The sequence below is a fragment of the Tamandua tetradactyla genome, chromosome 8 (assembly GCF_023851605.1).
Source record: "Tamandua tetradactyla isolate mTamTet1 chromosome 8, mTamTet1.pri, whole genome shotgun sequence".
Lineage (NCBI taxonomy): Eukaryota > Metazoa > Chordata > Mammalia > Pilosa > Myrmecophagidae > Tamandua > Tamandua tetradactyla.
The window spans coordinates 29,143,275-29,166,089 of record NC_135334.1 but is presented as its reverse complement, the minus strand read 5'-3'; the positions used below and the strand labels follow the sequence as shown (position 1 = coordinate 29,166,089).

Here is a 22,815-nt window from a genome sequence, read left to right as displayed (position 1 = left end):
CTAAAAGTAAAGGTGCTAATAACTCCTCTAATGTTTGTTTTCTTAGCTCTGTTCCTGCGAACCCCAGTGATCAAACCTGCTCATGTGTTAGCATTTCTCCAGGACCCGTCTACCCCAGGAGCGCAGCACATTCACCTGTCACCCAGCCGCTATAGTACGTTCTATCTATTCCCGCTGCTTGGGGCCCTAATCACTTGGGCTAATTATCATGCCTTTGGGCTAAAATCTAGCTTCCAGTTTTGGGCAAACAGTGCAAGCATAGTTGAGTGATGCCACTTATCATAGAGAACCGTCTGGCCTAAGTGTTTTTAAAATTTTATCATCATTATTTTTCAAGAAAATAGCTCTGTAGAAAGAGTCTGTTCAATATAGTTTACTATGTATGTTTAGCCAATAGAGAGGAACCAGATATGGATAATTTAGAATAGTGGAAGGTTTCAAAAGTCCTGTCTTTTGGAAAGCATCATGTGTATTAATGGCTGCAGTTGACTTGCTTATTTTTATTTAGGTTGATGTTAAAATCATGACATTTCCTGGATAAATACTGAAAATTTCTTAGAAAATCTGTAGGTGAATAACTGAGTTGACTGCATTTACATTTTTTAAATCTAGAGAGATCAGAAATATAGAACTTTTCTTCTTTTTTTTTTTTGAGTATTTTTATTGTCAAATCTTCACACACATACAGTCCATACATGGTGTACAATCAGTGGCTCACAATATCATAACATAGTTGTGTAGTCATTACCATGAGCAAATTTTAGAACATTTGCATCACTCCAGAAAAAGAAAAAACAAAACAAAACTCATACATCCCATATCCCTTACCCCTCCTTCTCATTGACCACTAATATTTCATTCTACCCAATTTATTTTACCCCTTACCACCCCCTCAATATTTATTTATTTATTGTCCTTATTTTTTTACTCATCTGTCCATGCCCTGGATAAAAGGAGCATCAGACACAAGGTTTTCACAATCACACAGTCACATTGTACAAGCTATTTTGTTATACAGTCGTCTTCAAGAATCAAGGCTACCACTAGAACACAGTTCAACAGTTTCAGATACTTCCCTCTAGCCACTCCAATATATCATAAACTGAAAATGGATATCTATATAATGCATAAGAATAACCTCCAGGATAACCTTTTGACTCTGAAATCTTGCTGGCACGTAAGCTTTATTTTGCCTCATATCTTTCTTCTGCCTTTTGGTCAAGAAGATGCCGGGTCCTGGCTCATACAAGAAGTTCTGTTCCATGTTGCCAGGGAGATTTATACCCCTGGGAGTCATGTCCCATGTAGTGGGGAGTCATGTCCCATGTAGTGGGAAGTCAACTTGCCAAGCTGGCTTGGAGAAAGGCCACATCTGAACAACAAAATAAGTTCTGTGGGGGTGACTCTGGGGGTGATCTCATGCCCTATTCAGGATTCCACGTATTTATGGTATTCAACTAAACTGACCATAAAAGATAAATTAGATAATGCACTACCCAAAATATAAATGTTGTACCAAATAAACATCTCCCCTTTGGTCTCACATAGAAGTTGAAGTTTTAAAACATGGGTATTATCCTTTACTCTGTGTTCTTATCTACCTTAGTCCTATCCAGATTAGCTTCATTCATACCTCTTGTCGAAATCTGATCCCTTTTTCAGCTTTTTAAACACAGAACTTCTCTTGAGTTTCAGGTCAACCACTCAGATATAGTTGCAACTGAATTATAAGATTAGACAAGTATAGTACATCTTTCTCCTTTTTAGAAATTTTTTTTTAATCTTTGAGGAGTTTCTGTTTCTGGATTCCTTAGTTTAGTTCAGTTAGATTTAGCAGAGGAGTTTTAATTTGGGATCTAAAGGATTGCAAGAAATCCTCTGAAGGTTTATACATAGTTTTTAATGTTTGTGTTTATGTGCATTTTTCTGGCATAAAGCTCCATCCCTTATATTAGATTCCCAGAGGAACCAAAAAAAGATAGCCACTCAAAGTAGTATTTAGAGCCCAAATTGTTTCTCATTTGTTTAAAAATTTGTGTATCTCATATCTGTTTTGGGCTCTTTAAAAGTAATGAGACAAAGGAAAACCAGTGTCTTAAAAATTGACATCAGGACTTTGCTTGTCTTTGAGTTGGTTGGTTTAATTTTGTTTTGGGAGAATTGCTAATATTACATTACTTCCAAAGATTAGAGGTGTAAATAGATAACTAATATTTAAAAAAAGTTCTTTGGCATCATTCACTTCTATTCACAAGATAACTGTCCATTTCACTGAAGTTGAAGACTTGCTTAACTCTAAAGATATTTCACCCATCCTCTTCTTTATAATAAAAAGAGTTCTATCTTCTTACTCAGAAACATGAGCAGTGAAATACCCATATACTAAAAGACTCAGAGAAGGAAGATAGCATTTACCTGAATAATCTGTTTACATATTTTACCCTCTTTATGCCTATACTAACTCTTTTATGCGTGCTGTTTACCTTTCTGTCCATTTGGGTTATTTTGTGGCAGATGTTGAACATGGAAATTATGTGTTTCCCTCCTCAACTCTTACGAATCTGGCACTTTTTGTAGCTAGTTCCAAGGCCGCATCTCTCCACTGGACTGCTGAGAAGGCTGTCAGCGTTTTGATCCTGGGCCTGCTTCCAGCTGCTTATTTTACTCCTTGCTCTGTGGTGGACTACTCCCTGGCTGCAGCAGTCACTATCCATAGTAAATGGCAAGTACAGAAATTCCTTCAGTATGACATTGTCTGCTTAAGTTGGTTTGCTGTGAGCTTATCTCATGTATTGCATAGGGAGAAGAAGATTAAGTTGCTCAAGACCTATAGAAAACTTTAAAGCATATATAAAATGTTTATTTCACTAGATTTGTATATCTACCTGGCTATTAGATATCTTCACTTGCTTATCTAATAGACATTTTAAACATAGCATGTTATAAAACTGAGCTCCTGGTCTCCCCCAAATCTGTTCCACCTGCCCTCTTGCCCATTTTAGTGGCATTTTTTTTGCTCTAGTTTTTCAAGCCCCCCAACCTTGTCATTATCTCTGCCTGCAGTAGTAATCTCCTAGCTGGTCTGCTTTTGCCCTTGTCTCCCTTCTATCTGTTCCCAACACAGCAGCCCCAGTGAGCCTGTTCAAATGTTAAGTCAGGTCAAGACATTCCCGTTCTCAAAATGCTCCTTTGTCCCCTCATCTTAAAGTAAAAGCCAAAATTTTTGCAGTGGCCTGAGGGATCTATATGTTCTTGCTCCCTTTTTTCTCTCATCTCCAGCTACTCTCTCCCTAGTTCATGCCAGTTTCCTCTGATATTTTCACATACACCAGGATCACTCTACATCTTACTGTTCCTTCTGCTCTGAACTCTTTTTCCTTTTATAACCTGCCTTCTTCCCTCATCTTCAGATCTTAAATGTCTCCTCCACACAGCCTTCCCTAACCACTTATGTAAAATTGCACTTATGTAAAATTGAATTCTTAGAACTGGAAGGACTTTAGGGAGCATCTTCACCAACCTCATCAATTTACACAGGTGTAAACTAACCCCTGGGGAAGGTAAGTGACTTTTCAAAATCGTTTTCTAGTTAATGTTAAGAGGATTTTGCTTACTTAGTATTCTAGAGCTGATTAGAAGATTTAGCTTTTATACAGATAGACCTTTCAAAATAAAGAATTCCCAGTTGCCTGTGAGATAATAGATCATAAGTATGATAATAACCCTCTAACACTTGGTTCTTGGAAGGCGATCCACCTAAATTAATTATCAAAATGGAATAATTCTAAAGAAATACTTTTTTTTTTGGTTGCATTGTCCAAGAATCGAACCCATAGCTCCCACATGGAAGATGGGCATTCTAACACAGAACTACCCGTGCACCCGAAATATGTGTGTGTGTGTGTGTGTGTGTGTGTGTATATATATATATATATATATAATTTTTTTTAAACATAACAACATATAAACACAAACATTCTTACCATATGATCGTTCCATTCTTGGTATATAAATAATAACTCACAATTTCATCACGTAATTGTATCTTCATCACTGCGATCACCTCTCAGAACATTTGCATCAATCCAGAAAAAGAAATAAAAAGAAAAAAGAAAAAAATTCCTACATACCATACCCCTTTCCCCTCCCCCTCACCGATCAACAGCATTTCAATCTAAATTTATTTTAACATTTGTTCCCCCATTATTTATTTATTTATTTTTTGCTTAAAAAAATTTATTTATTAAACATCACATACAAACATTCTATACTTGATATGTAATCAATAACTCACAATATCGTCACATAGTTGTATATTCATTATCATGATCATTTCTTAGAACATTTGCATCAATTCATCATTGAATTGAAATCATTGAAAAAGAAACAAAAAGAAAACAAGAAAATTGATACATACCATACCCCTATCCACTCTCTTTCATTGCTTGCTAGCATTTCAATCTACTAAATTTATTTTAACATTTGTTCCCTCTATTATTTATTTATTTTTAATCCATATTTTTACTCGTCTGTCGATAAGGTGGATAAAAGCATCAGACACAAGATTTTCATAATCACATAGTCACGTTGCAAAAGCTATATCATTATACAATCATCTTTAAGAAACATGACTATTGGAACACACTTGTACATTTTCAGGCGGTTCCCTCCAGCTCCTCCATTACACCTTAAGTAAAAAGGTGATATCTATATAATATGTAAGAATAACTCCCAGGATAACCTTTTTACTTTGTTTGGAATCTCTCAGCCATTGACACTTTATTTTATCTCATTTCTCTCTTCCCCCTTTTGGTTGAAAAGGTTTTCTCAATCCCTTGATGCTGAGTCCCAGCTCATTGTAGGATTTCTGTCCTATGTTGTCAGGAAGGTCCACACCCCTGGGAGTCATGTCCCATGTAGAAAGGGGGAGGAGAGTGAGTTTGCTTGTTGTGTTGGCCACATCTGAGATAGAACAGAGGTTTTCCTGGGGGTGACTCTGAGGCCTAATTTTAAGTAGGCTTGACCTATCCTTTGCGGGGTTAAGTTTCATCTGAACAAACCCCAAGATTGAGCAATAGGGCTCAGCCTATTACTTTGGTTGTCCCCACTGTTCGTAAGAATATCAGGAATTTTCCACATGGGGAAGTTGAATTTTCCCCCTTTCTCACCATTCCCCCAAGGGGACTTTGCAAATACTTTTTACTCACTGTTCAAATCACTCTGGGATTTATTGGGGCATCACTGTGGACAAACCTATAAAATCTTATGCCCTATCCAAGGTTCCATGTATTTGTGGTGTTCAATTAAGCTGTCCACATAAGTTATATTAGGAAATGCACTGGTCAAAATATAAATTTTGTACCAAATAAATATCTGCAAAAACATTTTTTAACTTCTTCATTTAGTCACTATCATTATACACTCTAGGCATTCCTAGATTATACCATCTCCGTCTTTATTGTCTATCTTTCCTTCTGATTTCATCTGTGCCCCCAGGCCTCCTCCCTCTATCATTCTCACATTCAGCTTCATTCAGTGTTCAAACATTATTTTATTACAGTTAGGTAGTATTGTGCTATCCATTTCTGAATTTTTACAATCAGTCCTGTTGCACAGTCTGTATCCCTTCAGACGCAATTACCCAATATCTACCCTATTTCCATCTCCTAATGGTCTCTGTTCCCAGTTGCAATTCTCCAAGTCCATTCACTAATGTCAGTTCATATCAGTGAGACCATACAGTATTTGTCCTTTTGTTTCTAGCTAATCTCACTCAGCATGATGTCCTCAAGGTCCATCCATGTTGTTACATACCTCATAACTTTATTCTGTCTTACAACTGCATAATATTCCATTGTATTGTTCTGCCACTTGTCTGTTGATGGACACTTTGACTGTTTCCATCTCTTGGCACTTGTGAATAATGCTGCTGTAAACATTGGTGTGCAGGTGTTCGCTTGTTTCTTTGTCCTCATGTCCTCTGAGTAGATACCTAGCAATGGTATTGCCGGGTCATATGGCAATTCTATACTTAGCTTCCTGAGGAACCGCCAAACTGCCTTCTATAGCTGTTGTACCATTTGATATTCCGACCAGTAGTGAATAAATGTGCTTCTTTCTCCAGAACCTCTCCAGCACTTGTCGTTTTCTGTTTTACTGGTAATGGCCATTCTGGTGGATGTGAGATGATATCTCATTGTGGTTTTGATTTGCATTTCCCTAATAGCCAGGGAAGTTGAACATCTTTTCATGTGCCTTTTGGCCATTTGTATTTCCTCTTCTGAGAAGTGTGTGTTCAAGTCTTTTGCCTATTTTTTAATTGGGTTGTCTGTCTTTTTGTTGTTGAGTTGCACAGTCTCTTTATATATTCTTGATACTAGACCTTTATCTGATATATCGTTCTCAAATATTGTCTCCCATTGTGTAGATTGTCTTTTTACTTTTTGATGAAGTTCATTCATATGCAAAAATGTTTAATTTTGAGGAGTTCCCATTTCTTTCTTTCTTTCTTCAGTGCTTGTGCTTTGGGTGTAAGGTCTAGGGAACTGCCTCCTATTATACGATTGATAAGATATGTCCCTACATTTTCGTCTGAAAGTTTTATGGTCTTAGATCTCATGTTTAGGTGTTTGATCCATTTTGAGTTAATTTTCGTATAGGGTATGAGGTATGGAACCTCTTTCATTTTTTTGCATGTGGATATCCAGTTCTCTAGGCACCGTTTATTGAAGAGACTGTTCTTCTGTCTCAGGTGAGTTGGCTTAGCTGCCTTATCAAAGATCACTTGTCCATAGATGAGAGGGTCTATATCTGAACACTCTATTTGATTCCATTGGTCTGTATAGCTATCTTTATGCCAGTACCATGCTGTTTTTGACCACTGTAGTTTCGTAATACACCTTTAAGTCAGGTAGTGTGAGACCTCCGACTTCATTTTTCTTTCTCAGGATACTTTTAGGTATTTGGGGCACCCTGACATTCCAGATAAATTTGATTATTCGTTTCTCTATTTCTGAAAAGTAAGAAATTTTTGGGATTTTGATTGCTATTGTATTGAATCTGTAAATCAATTTAGGTAGAATTGACATCTTAACCATATTTAGTCTTTCAGTCCATGAAACGGTATGCCCTTCGATATATTTAGGTCTTCTGTAATTACTTTGAACAATTTCTTGTAGTTACCTTGTATAGATCTTTTGTCTCTTTAGTTAAATTTATTCCTAAATATTTTATTCTTTTGGTTGCAATTGTAATGGAATTTTTTTCTTGATTCCTCTCTCAGATTGTTCCTTACCAGTGTATAGTAACACTACAGATTTTTGAGTGTTGATCTTGTAACCTGCCACTTTGCTGTACTCATATATTAGCTCTAGTAGTTTTGCTGTGAATTTTTCAGTATAGTATCATATAGTATCATACCATCTGCAAACAGTGAGAGTTTTACTTCTTCCTTTCCAATTTTGATACCTTGTATTTCTTTATTTCTTTTTCTTGTCTAATTGCTCTGGCTAGAACTTCCAACACAATGTTGAATAACAGTGGTGATAGTGGACATCCTTGTCTTGTTCCTGATCTTAGGGGGAGAGTTTTCAGTTTTTCCCTATTGAGGATGATGTTAGTTGTGGGTTTTTCATATATTCCCTTTATCATGTTGAGAAATTCCCTTCTATTCCTATCCTTTGAAGTGTTTTCAACAAGAAAGAATGTTGAATTTTGTCAAATGCCTTTTCTACATCAATCGAGATGATCAAGTGGTTTTTCTGCTTTGATTTGTTGATATGGTGAATTACATTAATTGATTTTATGTTGAACCATCCTTGCATACTTGGGATGAACCCCACTTGGTCATGGTGTATAATTCTTTTACTGTGGAGTTGGGTTCGATCTGCAAGAATTTTGTTGAAGATTTTTACATCTATATTCATTAGAGCAATTGGTCTGTAGTTTTCTTTTTTTGTAATATCTTTCTGTGGCTTTGATATGAAGGTGACGTTGGCCTCATAGAATGAGTTAGGTAGCTTTCCCTCCTCTTCAATTTTTTTTGAAGAGTTTGAGCTGGATTGGTACTAATGGTTTTTTGAATGTTTGGGAGAAGTCACATGTGAAGTCATCTGTTCCAAGACTTTTCTTTTGGGGGAGTTTCATAATGACTGATTCAGTTCTTTACTTGTGATTGGTTTGTCGAGATCGTATATTTCCTCTCAAGTCAATATTGGTTGTTCATGCCTTTCTAGGAAGTTGTCCATTTCATCTACATTGTTGAGTTTATTGGTATAAAGTTGTTCATAGTTGTTAGGTCGGGGGAACGGGGAAGGGCACTGCAACTGGAGCTGCAGAGGCTGTGTCACCCCTCCCAAACTGACTTCCGGAACTAATGAACTGCCCCTTCCAGACGTTACCTGATCTCCATCCTTAAAAACTGCCTGCGCAGAAGCCCGTGTGTGGACTCACCTCCCTCCATTTTGGGTTTGGTGAGTTCTGCCCGGGAGTGCAGAAATACCTCCCCCACACACTTTAAATTTCCTGGTGTACCTTTCTTCTTTCTCACCCTTTCACCTCCTAAACCTTTCATCTGGTGCTGGAAACCCGGGAGAGGAGCACGGGTGCCACTTGCCTGGCCAGAGGTGCCCCGGCTTCCTCTCTCGTCCTTCCTCCACAAAGCCAGCAACAAGGGATCCTTCAGCCTGCCACTACATCCACCACAGATTGGGTAAGTCCCTTCCCTCCTAACCCTGCTGCCGGGGCTCACCGTTCCAAGAGAGCCTGTCCGTTAATTACTCTCCGAAAATCGTGAATTCACATCAGGTTCTCTTCCGAGGGCTGAGGTGAATGGGGACGCACACAAGCCTCATACCCTTTTTCGGGGACTCGAAAAGCTGTAGGGACTCCCCGCTTCTCATTTCCCTCCCAAATTCAGGTCCAGGACCTGAAAGGGCCTCAAACCAGGGTGAGACGTCCCCTGGGGAGACAAGCCCCCACTCGTAAGAGCTCCCAGGACTCTCTCAGGGCGTTGGGACACTGACACCCCCTGGGCCAGTCCTTTCTCCTTTGAGACCCGTCAGTATGGGCAATAGGTCCTCTCATTGGCCTGAGGATGGGACTTTCGATTTTAATATCCTTACGAACCTCCACAACTTTTGCCAGAGGAATGACAAATGGGCCGAAATTCCTTATGTCCAGGCTTTTTTCCTTCTGCGCTCCCGCCCCTCCTTTTGTATCCTCCTCTCCCTCGCTCTACCCTCCCCTCCCTCCAGCGGTGCTCCAGTCGCCATCTTGCCTTTCCCTCATTTCTGCTTTGGCAACATCTCAGTCGCCATCTTCTCCTTCTGTTCCAGTGACGTCCCAGCCGCCATCTTGCCCTCCTCTCTCCCCTTCAACGCCGGCGGCACTCCCGCTGCCATCTTGCCTTTTTCTTCCTCCTTCTCCGCTGGCAGCGCTGTGGCCGCCATCTTAACCCCCCCCCCCCGCTCCGGCAGCATTCCAGCTGCCATCTTATCCTCCCCTTCCATCTCCATCCAGTCCCCCACTGTCCTCAACAGCTTTGCTCTCCTCACTTATAAGCTCTCATACCTACTCAAAGAATTCTTTACTGTCCACTACGGGACGTTGCAGAACCTGAGGGGTTAGTTCGATTACACACCCCTTTCTCCCTAGCTGACCTCTCTAATATTGAGGAATGGCTAGGTTCATTCTCCAGCCACCCAACCGCCTATACTAAGGAATTTCAATATCTAGCTAATGCCTACGATTTAACCTGGCATAACATTCATGTAATCTGCTCTCCTTCCCTAACTACAGATGAAATGGACCACAATTTTCAATGCAGTCAGGGCTCATGCTAACCAGGTGCATATAACCGACCACACCATGCCGGTAGGGGCCGAGGCTGTGCCAGACCAAGAGCCAGGGTGGGAATATCAGGTTGACACTCCAGCAGAGAGGAACGGGTAGACTAGATGGGACAAAATGCTTACATGCCTCATAGTAGGCATGCAGAAAGCTTTACATAAAGTAATAAACTTCCATAAGCTAAGGGAAATTACTCAGAGTCCTGGTGAAAACCTGGCCACTTTTCTACACCGCTCACAGAAGCCCTCTCCTAATATACCCACCTAGACCCTGACTTGGAGGCTGGTAAAACTGTTTTAGCCACACACTTTACATCCCAATCGGCTCCAGATGTAAGGCGTAAACTTAGAAAAATTGAAGATGGCCCTCAGGCCCCTTTCCGTGACCCGTAAACACAGCCTTTAAAATTTTTAATACTTGTGATGAACTAGAGAGGGCAGAAAAGGAATCCTGGGACCGCTGAAAGGCAAATTTACAAACCCAATCCCTGATTGCGGCTCTGCGGTTCACTTCCACGGAGAAGAAGCTGGCTACGACTAATCCACCACCAGAAAAGTGCTTCAAATGTGGCCTCAACGGGCACTGGTCCTGCCAATGCCCCAATCCTCAACCGCCCAAGGGACCATGCGGTTGGTACAAAGGGACATTGGAAAAGTGACTGCCCCTCGGTGCCGGGCAATGGAGGGGCCATCCTTCCAACCCCTAGCCACCACTGGCAGTCCTGGGCTTGGCAACCAATGACTGATGACGCTCGGCCTCAGCAACCCCAATCACCCTCGTCGAGCCCAAGGTAACAATTAAGGTAGCGGATAAGTCCACCTCTGTTTTAGTGGACACAGGGGCTACCTTTTCTGTCCTCCCCTCTTACTCAGGTCAACTCCTTCCTTCCCAGGTCACGGTTATGGGCATAGACGGCTGTCCTTCATGCCCCTTAACTATTGGACCACTTAACATGTTTAATAGAAGGGTACCCCATTATACATTCTTTCTTAATAATGCCTTCTTGCCCCAGCCCACTAATGGCACGAGATCTTCTTGCCAAATTAAAAGCCTCACGAGACTGAATAAAAAACCCTCAAACAAAACTTCATAGCAAGTGCCAGACTAACGTCACTATCCACAACACCACCCATGCCCCCCAAAATACAATATTTCTGGTGTAATGGAACTCTTATCAAGTGCCTTAACTCCACTTCCCCAGGACCATGCTTCCTGGTAACTATTGTTCCTCAGTTGACCCTCTATGGGGAGTCCAAACTAACTTGGCTACTGCCCTCTCCTCGCTCAAAAAGGGCTGCCTTTCTTCCCATCCTGGTAGGTATCAGCCTAACTGCCTCAGTTGCAGCCTCAGCCACGGCGGGAGGGACACTGGGACACAATATTTTAACCTCTCAAAACTTCGAAACTCGACTACAGGTAGCCTTGGAATCGACATCAGAATTCCTCTCCTCTCTACAATGCCAACTCACCTCACTAGCCCAGCTCCCTGCCTCCTCAACTTCCTTCAGGGACGCATGAAGGAACTATCCCAGGTAGCAGTCAACCAAATGTTCCTGCATCATTATCATCACCTGCCTTCCTCACCAGATTCCTACAGCCAGCCTCCCCACTCCCCTGGCCATGACAGTTCCAGTCTATAACCCCATGACGCCCCATTACAGCAGGAAGTAGCCAGAAAGATCTCAGTGCTCTATTATCACAAAAAGGCTGGAATGTTAGGTCGGGGGAACGGGGAAGGGCACCGCAACTAGAGCTGTGGAGGCTGTGTCACCCCTCCCAAACTGACTTCCGGAACTAATGAACCGCCCTTCCAGACGTCACCTGACCTCCATCCTTAAAAACTGCCCATGCCGAAGCCCGCGTGCAGACTCACCTCCCTCCATTTTGGGTTTGGTGAGTTCTGCTCGGGAGCGCAGAAATTCCTCCCTCACCCCCCCACTTTAAATTTCCTGATGTACCTTTCTTCTTTTTTATATTTTTATTAATTAAAAAAAATTAACTAACACAACATTTAGAAATCATTCCATTCTACATATGCAATCAGTAATTCTTAATATCATCACATAGATGTATGATCATCATTTCTTAGTACATATGCATCGATTTAGAAAAAGAAATAGCAAGACAACAGAAAAAGAAATAAAATGATAATATAGAGAAAAAATAAAAATAAAAATAAAAAATACAAAAATATATAAGAAAAAAAACAACTATAGCTCAGATGCAGCTTCATTCAGTGTTTTAACATAATTACATTACAATTAGGTAGTATTGTGCTGTCCATTTTTTTTTTTTTTAGAAATCATACCATTTTACATATGCAATCAGTAATTCTTAACATCATCACATAGATGCATGATCATCGTTTCTTGGTACATTTGCATCGGTTCAGAAAAACTAGCAATATAACCGAAAAAGATACAGATGTACCTTTCTTCTTTCTCACCCTTTTACCTCCTAAACCTTTCAATAGTATCCTCTCATTACTTCCTTTATTTCTTTGGGGTCCGTCGTTATGTCTCCTCTTCCATTTCTGGTTTTGTTTATTTGCAACCTCTCTCTCCTTTGTCAGCCTTGCTAAGGGTCCATCAATCTTATTGATTTTCTCATAGAACCAACTTCTGGTTTTGTTGATTTTCTTGATTGTTTTCATGTTCTCAATTTCATTTATTTCTACTCTCATTTTCATTATTTCTTTCTTTTTGCTTGCTTTTGGGTTAGTTTGCTGTTCTTTCTCTAGTTCTTCCAAGTGGGCAGTTAATTCCGTGATTTTTGCTCTTTCTTCTTTTTTGATGTAGTTATTTAGGGCAATAATATACATTTCTCTCTTAGCACTGCCTTTTCTGCATCTCATAAATTTTGATATGTTGTGTTTACATTTTCATTTGCTTCGAGATATTTGCTGATTTCTCTTGTAACTTCTTTCTTCACCCACTGATTGTTTAAGAGTGTGTTGTTGAGCCTCCATATATTTGTGAATTTTCTGGCCCTCTTTCAGTTATTGATTTCCAACTTCGTTTCTTTATGATCTGAGAAAGTGTTTTGTATGATTTCAATGTTTTTAAATTTATTGAGACTTGCTTTGTGACCCAACCTATGGTCTATGCTTGAGAATGATCCATGAGCACTTGAGAAAAAGGTATATCCTGCTATTGTGGGGTGTAATGTTCTATAAATATCTGTTAAGCCTAGCTCATTTTTTTTATTATTCAAGTTCTCTTTTTCTTTATTGATCTTCAGTTTGGGTGTTCTGTCCATTGATGAGAGTGGGGAATTGAAGTCTCCAGCTATTATGATAGATGTGTCTATTTCTCTTTTCAGTGTTTGCCTGATGTATTTTTCAGCATTCTGGCTTGGTGCATAAATGTTTATGATTGTTATGTCTTCTTGTTGAATTGTTCCTTTTATTAATACATAGTCTCTTTTCACTGTTTTACATTTGAAGTCTAATTTGTTGGATATTCGTATAGCTACTCCTGCTGTTTTCTGATTGTTATTTACATAAAATATCTTTTCCCAACCTTTCACTTTCAACCTGTGTTTATCCTTTGGTCTAAGATGTATTTCCTGTAGACAGCATATAGATGGGTTCTGTTTTGTAATGCATTCTGCCAGTCTATGTCTTTTGATTGGGGAGTTTAATCCATTAACATTTAGTGTTATTACTGTATGGGCAGTACTTTCTTCTACCATTTTGCCTTTTGGATTTTATATGTCATCTAATTTTTCTACTTTTTCCCTCTACTGGTAGTCTTCATTTCTACACTCATCTCCACACCTCTCCTGTATTTCCCTATCTTTCTCTAGTGCTCATTTTAGTATTACTTGCAGAGCTGGTCTCGTGGTCACAAATTCTCTCAGTGATTTTTTTTTATCTAAAGTGGTTTAATTTCCCCTTCATTTTTGAAGGACAATTTTGCTGGATATAGAATTCTTGGTTGGCAGTTTTTTTCTTTTAGTAACTTAGATATATCATCCCACTGTCTTCTTGCCTCCGTGGTTTCTGCTGAGAAATCTATGCATAGTCTTATTGGGCTTCTCTTATATGTGATGGATTGCTTTTCTCTTGCTTCTTTCAAGATTCTCTCTTTCTCTTTGACATCTGACATTCTGATTAGTAAGTGTCTTGGAATATGTCTATTTGGATCTATTCTGTTTGGGGTATGCTGTACTTCTTGAATCTGTCATTTTAAGTCTTTCCTAAGAGTTGGGAAATTTTCAGTGATAATTTTCTCCATTAGTTTTTCTCCTCCTTTTCCCTTCTTTTTTCCTTTTAGGACACCCACAACACGCATATTCGTGCACTTCTTGAATCTGTCATTTTAAGTCTTTCATAAAAGTTGGAAAATTTTCAGTGATAATTTCCTCTATTAGTTTTTCTCCTCCTTTCCCCTTCTTTTTTCCTTTTAGGACACCCACAACATGCATATTCGTGCACTTCATGCTGTCATTCAATTCCCTGAGTCCCTGCTCATATTTTTCCGTTCTTTTCCCTATATTTTCTTTTGCTTGTCGGATTTCACATGTCCCGTCCTCCAGTTCACTAATCCTATCTTCTTCCTCTTGTAATCTGACATTGTAGGTTTCTGTTGTTTTTACGGGCTTTGTGTTATCAATCATTTCCCTGAGATCCTGCTCAAATTTTTTTCTCCATTTGTTCTTTTATCTGTTCAAATTCAGTTGTTATGTTTCTAGCTCCCTGACTTTCTTCTGATTCAAATCTGCTGTGGTGTCTCCAGTATATTTTTAATTTCATCTACAGTGTCTTTTATTTCCATAATATCTGTTACTTTTCTGTGTATTTTTTCTAATTCTTATTTGTGCTTTTCTAGTGTCTTCTTAATATCCTTTATCTCTTTATACACATTTTCCTTCATTTCTTTGAATTGATTCAGGAGATTTGTTTGCACACCTTTGGTAAGTTGTTCCGTATTCTGTATCTCCTCTTTTGCTTGGGCCATTTCTTCTTTTTTTTTTTTTTTTAATTTTTTTTATTAATTAAAAAAATTAACAAACAAAACATTAAGAGATCATTCCATTCTACATATACAATCGGTAATTCTTAATATCATCACATAGTTGCATATTCATCATTTCTTAGAACATTTGCATCAATTTAGAAAAAGAAATAAAAAGACAACAGAAAAAGAAATAAAACGATAACAGAGAAAAAAAGATTATACATACCATACCCCTTACCCCTCGCTTTCATTTACCACTAGCATTTCAAACTAAATTTATTTTAACATTTGTTCCCCCTATTATTTATTTTTATTCCATATGTTCTACTCTTCTGCTGATATAGTAGCTAAAAGGAGCATCAGACACAAGGTTTTCACAATCGCAGAGTCTCATTGTGAAAGCTTTATCATTATTCAATCATCATCAAGAAACATGGCTACTGGAACACAGCTCTACATTTTCAGGCAGTTCCCTCCAGCCTCTCCACTACATCTTGAACAACAAGGTGATATCTACTTAATGCATAAGAATAACCTCCCGTATAACCTCTCAACTCTGTTTGGAATCTCTCAGCCATTGACACTTAGTCTCATTTCACTCTTCCCCCTTTTGGTCGAGAAGTTTCTCTCAATCCCCTGATGTTAATTCTCAGCTCATTCTAGGGTTTTTCTCAGTCCCTTGATGCTGAGTCTCAGCTCATTCCAGGATCCCCGTCCCACGTTGCCAGGAAGGTCCACACCACTGGGAGTCATGTCCCACGCAGAGAGGGGGAGGGTGGTGAGACTGCTCGTTGTGTTGGCTGGAGAGAGAGGCCACATCTGAGCAACAAAAGAGGCTCTCCTGGGGGTGACTCTTAGGACTAAATTTTAAGTAGACTTGACCTATCCTTTGTGGGGTTAAGTTTCATGTAAACAAACCCCAAGCCTGGGGGCTCAGCCTATAGCTTTGGTTGTCCACACTGCTTGTGAGAATATCAAGAATTCAACTTGGGGAAGTTGAATTTCTCCCCACTCTCACCATTCCCCGAAGGGGGCTTGCAAATACTTTTCCAGTCACTGATGAAATCATTCTGGGATTCATCAGGGGATCACTCTGGACAAACCAACAAAATCTCATGTGCTACCTGAGATTCCAAGTACTTATGACATTCAATCAAACTATCTACATGAGTTATATTAGGAAATGCTCTAGTCAAAATATAAATTTTGTGACAAATAAACATTTTTTGCTTTAGTCTCACACATAAGATGACATTTTAAAGTATTAATTATCATCTATTTTCAACACCCTGCAATAAAGACATTCCTTTGTTCTTCCTCAGGCAAAAACATTTCTTAAATTTGTACATTGTACATTTCATTATTATTATACACTCTAGGCTTTCCTAGATTATACCATCTCGATCTTTACCATCTATCTTTCTTTCTGATTTCATTTATGTCCCCAGTCCTCCTCCCTCTATCATTCTCACATGCAGGTTCATTCAGTGTTTTAACATAATTACATTACTGTTAGGTAGTATTGTGCTGTCCATATCTGAGATTTTATATTCAGTCCTGTTGCACAATCTGTATCCCTTCAGTTCCAATCACCCAATATCTCACCCTATTTCTATCTCCTGATAGTCTCTGTTACCAAGGAAATATTCTAAGTTTATTCACTAACATCAGTTCATGTCAGTGAGACCGTACAGTATTTGTCCTTTTGTTTCTGGCAAATCACACTCAGCATAATGTCCTTAAGGTCCATTCATGTTGTTACATACTTCATAACTTTATTCTGTCTTACAGCTGCATAATATTCCATCTTATGTAAATGTCACAGTTTGTTTAGTCAACTGTCCGTTGATGGACATTTTGGCTGTTTCCATCACTTGGTAATTGTTAATAATGCTGCTATAAACATGTAAATGTCCATTTGTGTCCTTGGCCTTGTGACCTTTGAGTAGAGACAGCATATACATGGGTCCCATTTTTTAAACCATTCTGCCAGACTATGTCTTTTGATTGGAGAGTTTAATCCATTAACATTCAGTGTTATTACTGTATGGGTAGTACTTTCTTCTGCTATTTTGCCTTCTGGATTTTATATGTCATATCTAATTTTCCTTCCTTTTACCTTTACTCATAGTCTTCCTTTCTACACTCTTCTCCACACCTCTCTCTTCTGTCTTCGTATCTGTCTCTAGTGTTCCCTTTAGTATTTCTTGCAGAGCTGGTCTCTTGGTCACAAATTCTCTCAGTGATTTTTTGTCTGAAAATGTTTTAATTTCTCCCTTATTTTTGAAGGACAATTTTGCTGGATATAGAATTCTTGGTTGGCAGTTTTTCTCTTTTAATAATTTAAATATAGTATCCCACTGTCTTCTCGCCTCCATGGTTTCTGCTGAGAGATCTGCGCATAGTCTTATTGGGTTTCCCTTGTATGTGATGGATTGCTTTTCTCTTGCTGCCTTCAAGATCCTCTCTTTCTCTTTGACCTTGGACATTCTGATTATTAAATGTCTTGGAGTATGTCTATTTGGATCTGTTCTCTTTGGGGTACGCTGCACTTCTTGGATCTGTAATTTTAAGTCTTTCATAAGAGTTGGGAAATTTTCAGTGATAATTTCCTCCATTAGTTTTTCTCCTCCTTTTCCCTTCTGGGACACCCACAACACATATATTTGTGCGCTTCATGTTGTCTTTCAGTTCCCTGAGTCCCTGCTCATATTTTTCCATTTTTTTTCCTATAGTTTCTGTTTCTTGTTGGATTTCAGATGTGCTGTCCTCTGGCTCATTAATCCTATGTTCTGCCTCTCGAAATCTACCATTGTAGGTTTCCATTGTTTTTTTCATCTCTTCTACTGTGTCTTTCATTCCCTTAAGTTCTGTGATTTGTTTTTTCAGACTTTCCATTTCTTCTTTTTGTTCCTTCCTTGCCTTCTTTATATCCTCCCTCAATTCATTGATTTGGTGTTTGATGAGGTTTTCCATGTCTGTTCGTATATTCTGAATTAGTTGTTTCAGCTCCTGTATGTCATTTGAATTGTTGGTTTGCTCCTTTGACTGGGCCATATCTTCAATTTCCTTAGTGTGATTTGTTATTTTTTGCTGGCGTCTAGGCATTTAATTACCTTAATTAGTTTATTCTGGAGATTGCTTTCACTTCTTTTATCTAGGGTTTTCTTGCTGGATGAATTTGTTGTCTATCTGTTCTTTGATATTCTGTTCAGCTTTATCTGGACCTTTAGCTTAAGTTTTGTTTAACAGAGGAGAATTTTTCAGTTCTTGTTTTCTTGTTTCTTGCCCTGCTTGTGTGGTACCTTTCCCCCACACACACTTAGAAGGGTCTGCTTAGATATTATAGACCCCAGCCAGATTTTCCCAGACCAAACTGGCCTCCTATCAGGAGGAAAGAGTCACCTGCGTCAGTTTTCCCTGAGCATGAGACCCAGCAGGTTGAAAGACTTTCCTGTGAAGTCTCTGGACTCTGTTTTTCTTATCCTGCCCAGTTTGTGGCGCTTGTCTGACTGCAGGTCCCACCAGCATAAGATGATGCGGTACCTTTAACTTTGGCTGGGGGTTTGTTGGAAACAGAGGAGAGGTTGTAGGGTGGTTTTAATGGCTTCAAATTACCAAGCCCTGGTGTCTGAATTCCTTGATGGAGGGATTCCACCTGGGTGGGCCTTCACCCCTTCCCTGGGGAAGGCACAGGCTACAGATAAGTCCCCAAAAGAGCTCACTTCTGCCTATGCCTGGGGTAGTTGCAGCCTGAAAAGTCCTGCCGCTGTATCCAGAGGCAGTCAAGCCTTTGTAGATACACAGCCACAAAAACCTGTTTCCTTCTTTTTTTTCCCCCTTTTTCTGTCAGTCCTGCCCCCTTGGTGCCGGGGCAAAAATGAGTAACCTCTGCTTTGATCGGGTTCACCTAAGCTGGGGGCCTATTTTTAGTAGTCAGAATTTGTTAATTAGTTCCACAATTGGCGTTTGATTGTGCCCAATCCCTGCAGCTGGTAAAGTCCTTTCCTTTCCCCTCTGGGAAGCGGCCTGTGGGGGAGGGGTGCTGGCCCCCGCAGCTTTGGGAACTCACGGTTTTGGGGGGTGTTCGCAGCCAGTCCAGCTGGTCCAGACTGGGGTACGCTGTGTGTCTGTTCACTGACATGGCCCCAGGAGCTGTTCTGTACTGTTTCTGGTTATTTAGCAGTTGTTCTGGAGGACGAACTAAAACGCGCACGTTGTTAAGCCGCCATCTTGACCCGGAACTCTTCGGGCCATTTCTTCTTGAGTTTAAGTATGCTATGTGATTTTTTTGCTGATCTGATTGGTTATTTGATTACCTTGATGGGTCTGTTCTGAAGGTTGATTTCTCTCTTTTGTCTAAGGTTTAGTTGTTGCCTGGCTTTGCGTTAGAGCAGTGCTTTGACAGTTGGGTTGTCTGTATTTCTCAGCCAAAACAGGGCCTAGTATACATGCAAGGGGTGTAGACTAGCTTCAGTGGGCCTGGGAATAGGGTCTGGAAGAGGCTCTGAAAATCCCTGTAGTTCCCATGCACTTTCTAGCTGCCCAGCAGATGGTGCTGTTCGGTAACTTAATCATCCTCAAACAACCTGTTTTACCTCCGGAAGCACTGGCAGCATCTCACTGGGTGGGAATGAAATTTCGTGGTTTCTGCACAAAATCTGGTCAGTGTGCAAGTGTGCCCTCACTTAACTTGTGGTGGAGAATTCCCACAGCTGCCCTGGTCTGCTGCCATTCCCAAGGCAAGGATCAGGCCTCCCGCTGGTGTTTTACCCAAGGGTGGAGGTGGACCAGGACCCAGGGCTGAAAACACAGTCACTGTCCACATTTCTCAGACTCTTAGTCCATCACTGACCTGGGCCTTGTAATGTCCTCCCTATCTCCTGGGTCCCCAAACAGTTAATTTGGCTACTTGATGCTTTTAGGGAAGATTTTGTGGTTACCTCCCTGATCCTCCATTCTGGAAAGTCTTCCTAATTTGTATTTTGCTCTCCCCTGTGGCTTAAGTCTTGCCATGGGTTCCTTTGGGCTTGGGTCTCTGTGTCTGGATATAAGTGGGAATTTGTCCCATTATGTCCTTGGTGGAAGGTGGGAGGAATAACAGCCACTGCCTCTTTGTGAGACCACGTGAGGGGGGTGGAGAGGACTGACTGGTCTGGGACGAAAGTTTCCTACCTGATATTTTTCTCTTTCTTTGATTCAGCATTTGTGGGATCCTTCTGCAGTCTATACCTTCCTTCAGATTTCAGTCCAAGTGAGAATTGTCTTTTTATTTCCTGAATTTCTTGGGAGAGGTTTTTAGTAGCTGTTTGACATCATCAACAACAGCATCATCAACATTTTAGGCACATGTTGATGATGCCACCACCTTTAATTTGGTTATTATCTCAACTATTTAACTGATGACATTCTTACCAAGGCCACCGAAAACCTTCATCTTTCCAAATGCAGTTACCTATTCTCTGTCTTCCATTTAACTGAACTCTCACTGATGTTTAACTCAGTTGATTATTCCCTCCATAACTCACTTTTCTTTGGTTTCCTAGATGTTATATCATCTTATTTTCATCTATCTCACTAGCTGTATCTTTGTCTCGTCTTTCATCTCTTTCTCCTCTATAGGACCAGTCCTTGGCCACTTAATTCCTCTGTCTGTACTCTTTCCGTAAGTGACCTCAGATCTGAGCTGCAGACTTTTATATCTAGTTATCTAATCAACATATCCACTTGGAATATCTGATAGTCTGATGATAGTCATCCCAAATCTATCATTGCCCAAAATCACTCTCCTCTTCCATCTCCCAAATCTGATTTCTCCTCAGTACCTGCTCTCTTTGATTCTTCCCCAACTCAGTTAAATCTAGTGGCTGAAGCCAAAAATCCTAGAAGTCATTCTAGATGTTTCTTTCTGTCTTACCCCACTTTTAGCTTGTTAGCTCTTTAGGTTAGTTCTATCTTCAAATCATACATGAATTGTTGCTTCACACCATCTCCCCTGGCACCAGCCTTGGCTACTTCATTTGCCTTCTTAGTTTTCTGTTTCTGTTCCTGCCTTCCTCCCTTTCCTGCACTATGCACTCACCACAGTGCAGCCAGAATGACTTTTAAAAAAAAATAAAATTATAATTCTCTAAAGAAGATATACAAATGTTCAGTAAGTACATGAAAAGAGGCTGCACATCATTAGCCATTAGGGAAATGCAAATCAAAATCACAGTGAACTTGTACTTCACGGCCACCTGGATGGCCATAATAAAAAAGATGGACAATAGCGAGTATTGCCAAGGATGTGAAAAAGTTGAGACTCTTTCTTATATATCATTGGTGGGAATGTAAAATGTTGCAGTGGCTTTGGAAAACAATTTGGCCGTTTCTCAAAAAGTTAAAACACTAGGGTTACCACGTGACCCAGCAATACTCCTAGTTATGTACCCAAGAGGATTTAAAAAATAATAATTTTCACCCAAAAACTTGTATAGGAATGTTCATAGAAACATTTTTCAAAATAGCCAAAAAGTGGAAACATAATGGGTGGGTATAATGGGTTTCCCATTATATGTCAGATAAGATTTAAAATATCATAACCTTCAAAGCCTTACATGATCTGCTCCCCTGCCTTCCTCTGATCACTTCACTCATTCATGTGCTCCAGCCACCCTACCTTTCTTACTAGGTTCTCAAAGATGCTAGTATCATTGTTACTTTTGTTTTGGATGTTCTTCTCATTCATATCATCCTACCTAAGATATTTCTTCATAGCGCATGCGTATTTACATTTTCTGTTTTTTCTCCTTCATTAGAATATATGCTCCATGGGAGCAGGGACCCTGTGCTCCCAACATCTAATACTGGTTCTGAAATATAGTATCTGCTCAATAAATTCCTTTTGAATTAAAGGAAAACTCCATTGACATTTGCTTTAGTTAAAAAGAACTAGAAATTTGTAAATAGAGTAGCAATTGATTGCTGTGTGTTATACGAAAGACTCTGGAAAATTGAATCCTAAGAATAGCAAGATGTCTTTATTACGTTATTAGGACACTCTTGATCTCTTCATTTTGGTTTATGATTCTTATTATTTTGAGTTGCTTTGGTTTAGGCTCTCAACAAGGATAGAAATAACTCCACCTATAAAAAGAGCTACACAGAATTCCCTGAAGTAGCACATAATTATTGAAGTGGCAGAGAGAGACATTGCATTTTCAACCTGACTCTTTCTTTGCAGCCATGTTATCTGTATAGACTTTTAACTTCATTTGTGATTTTTCATTTGTACTGTGATTTTTTTTTTCCTTTAGGGGCCTTGAACAAGTTATTACTGACTACGTCCCTGGGAAGGCATTACAGAAAACTGCCAAGGCAGGCCTTGTGACACTCTTGGCATTATCCTTTGCTGGGCTTTGTTATTTTAACTATCATGATGTGGGTATCTGCAAAGCTGTTGCCATGGTGTGGAAGCTCTGATCTTATATATGAGTGTTTGCTTTTTCATTTGCAATCTGTTAATGGGAATTCAGCTTTATTACTCGTAATCTGTTGTGATCACACTTCAGTATTTGCCTTGGAAATGATTAGCAAAGGGAAAGACTATTAATACATAAAGACTGCAGAAAATGAGATACTGTTTAATTTTTGAAAACCTCTCTGTACAGTTGATACCAGCTATGATGGTTAAATGTTCTAGGGAAACTTTAAAATTGGAAACTGCTGATATCTCACATTATTAATTTCTAAATGCTAGGAAGAAGGGCTTGGGGAGCTTCTAGTTCCATTTCGATAAGAGGTCCCCCTTGCTGACTTTTCAAAATATTACTAATTTTGAACTGAGACTTAATCCTTTAAATGTGTTTATTTTACTTGTCCTTAAATAAAATGTCTAGAAATATAAAGCAATGAAGTAATTGTTATTTTCCTACTGTAGGAATCTCTAATGTGAGAATGTATTCTTTAAAAATATCTTTTCTTTAAATAAAATGCTGTGTAATTAAAGTTGCATTCTACTCTC

General features: G+C 39.5%; 1 protein-coding gene across 1 annotated transcript in view; it reads left to right on the top strand.

Annotated features, from left to right (window-relative positions):
• SDHD (succinate dehydrogenase complex subunit D) overlaps positions 1-22,815 on the top strand; it is a 25,632-nt gene extending 2,817 nt beyond the window's left edge. The window contains exons 2-4 of the mRNA XM_077112937.1: positions 47-154; positions 2,578-2,722; positions 22,109-22,815. Of these exons, the coding sequence (XP_076969052.1) occupies positions 47-154; positions 2,578-2,722; positions 22,109-22,274 (419 nt within the window). The 3' untranslated portion in view covers positions 22,275-22,815. The remainder of the gene's footprint in view (positions 1-46; positions 155-2,577; positions 2,723-22,108) is intronic.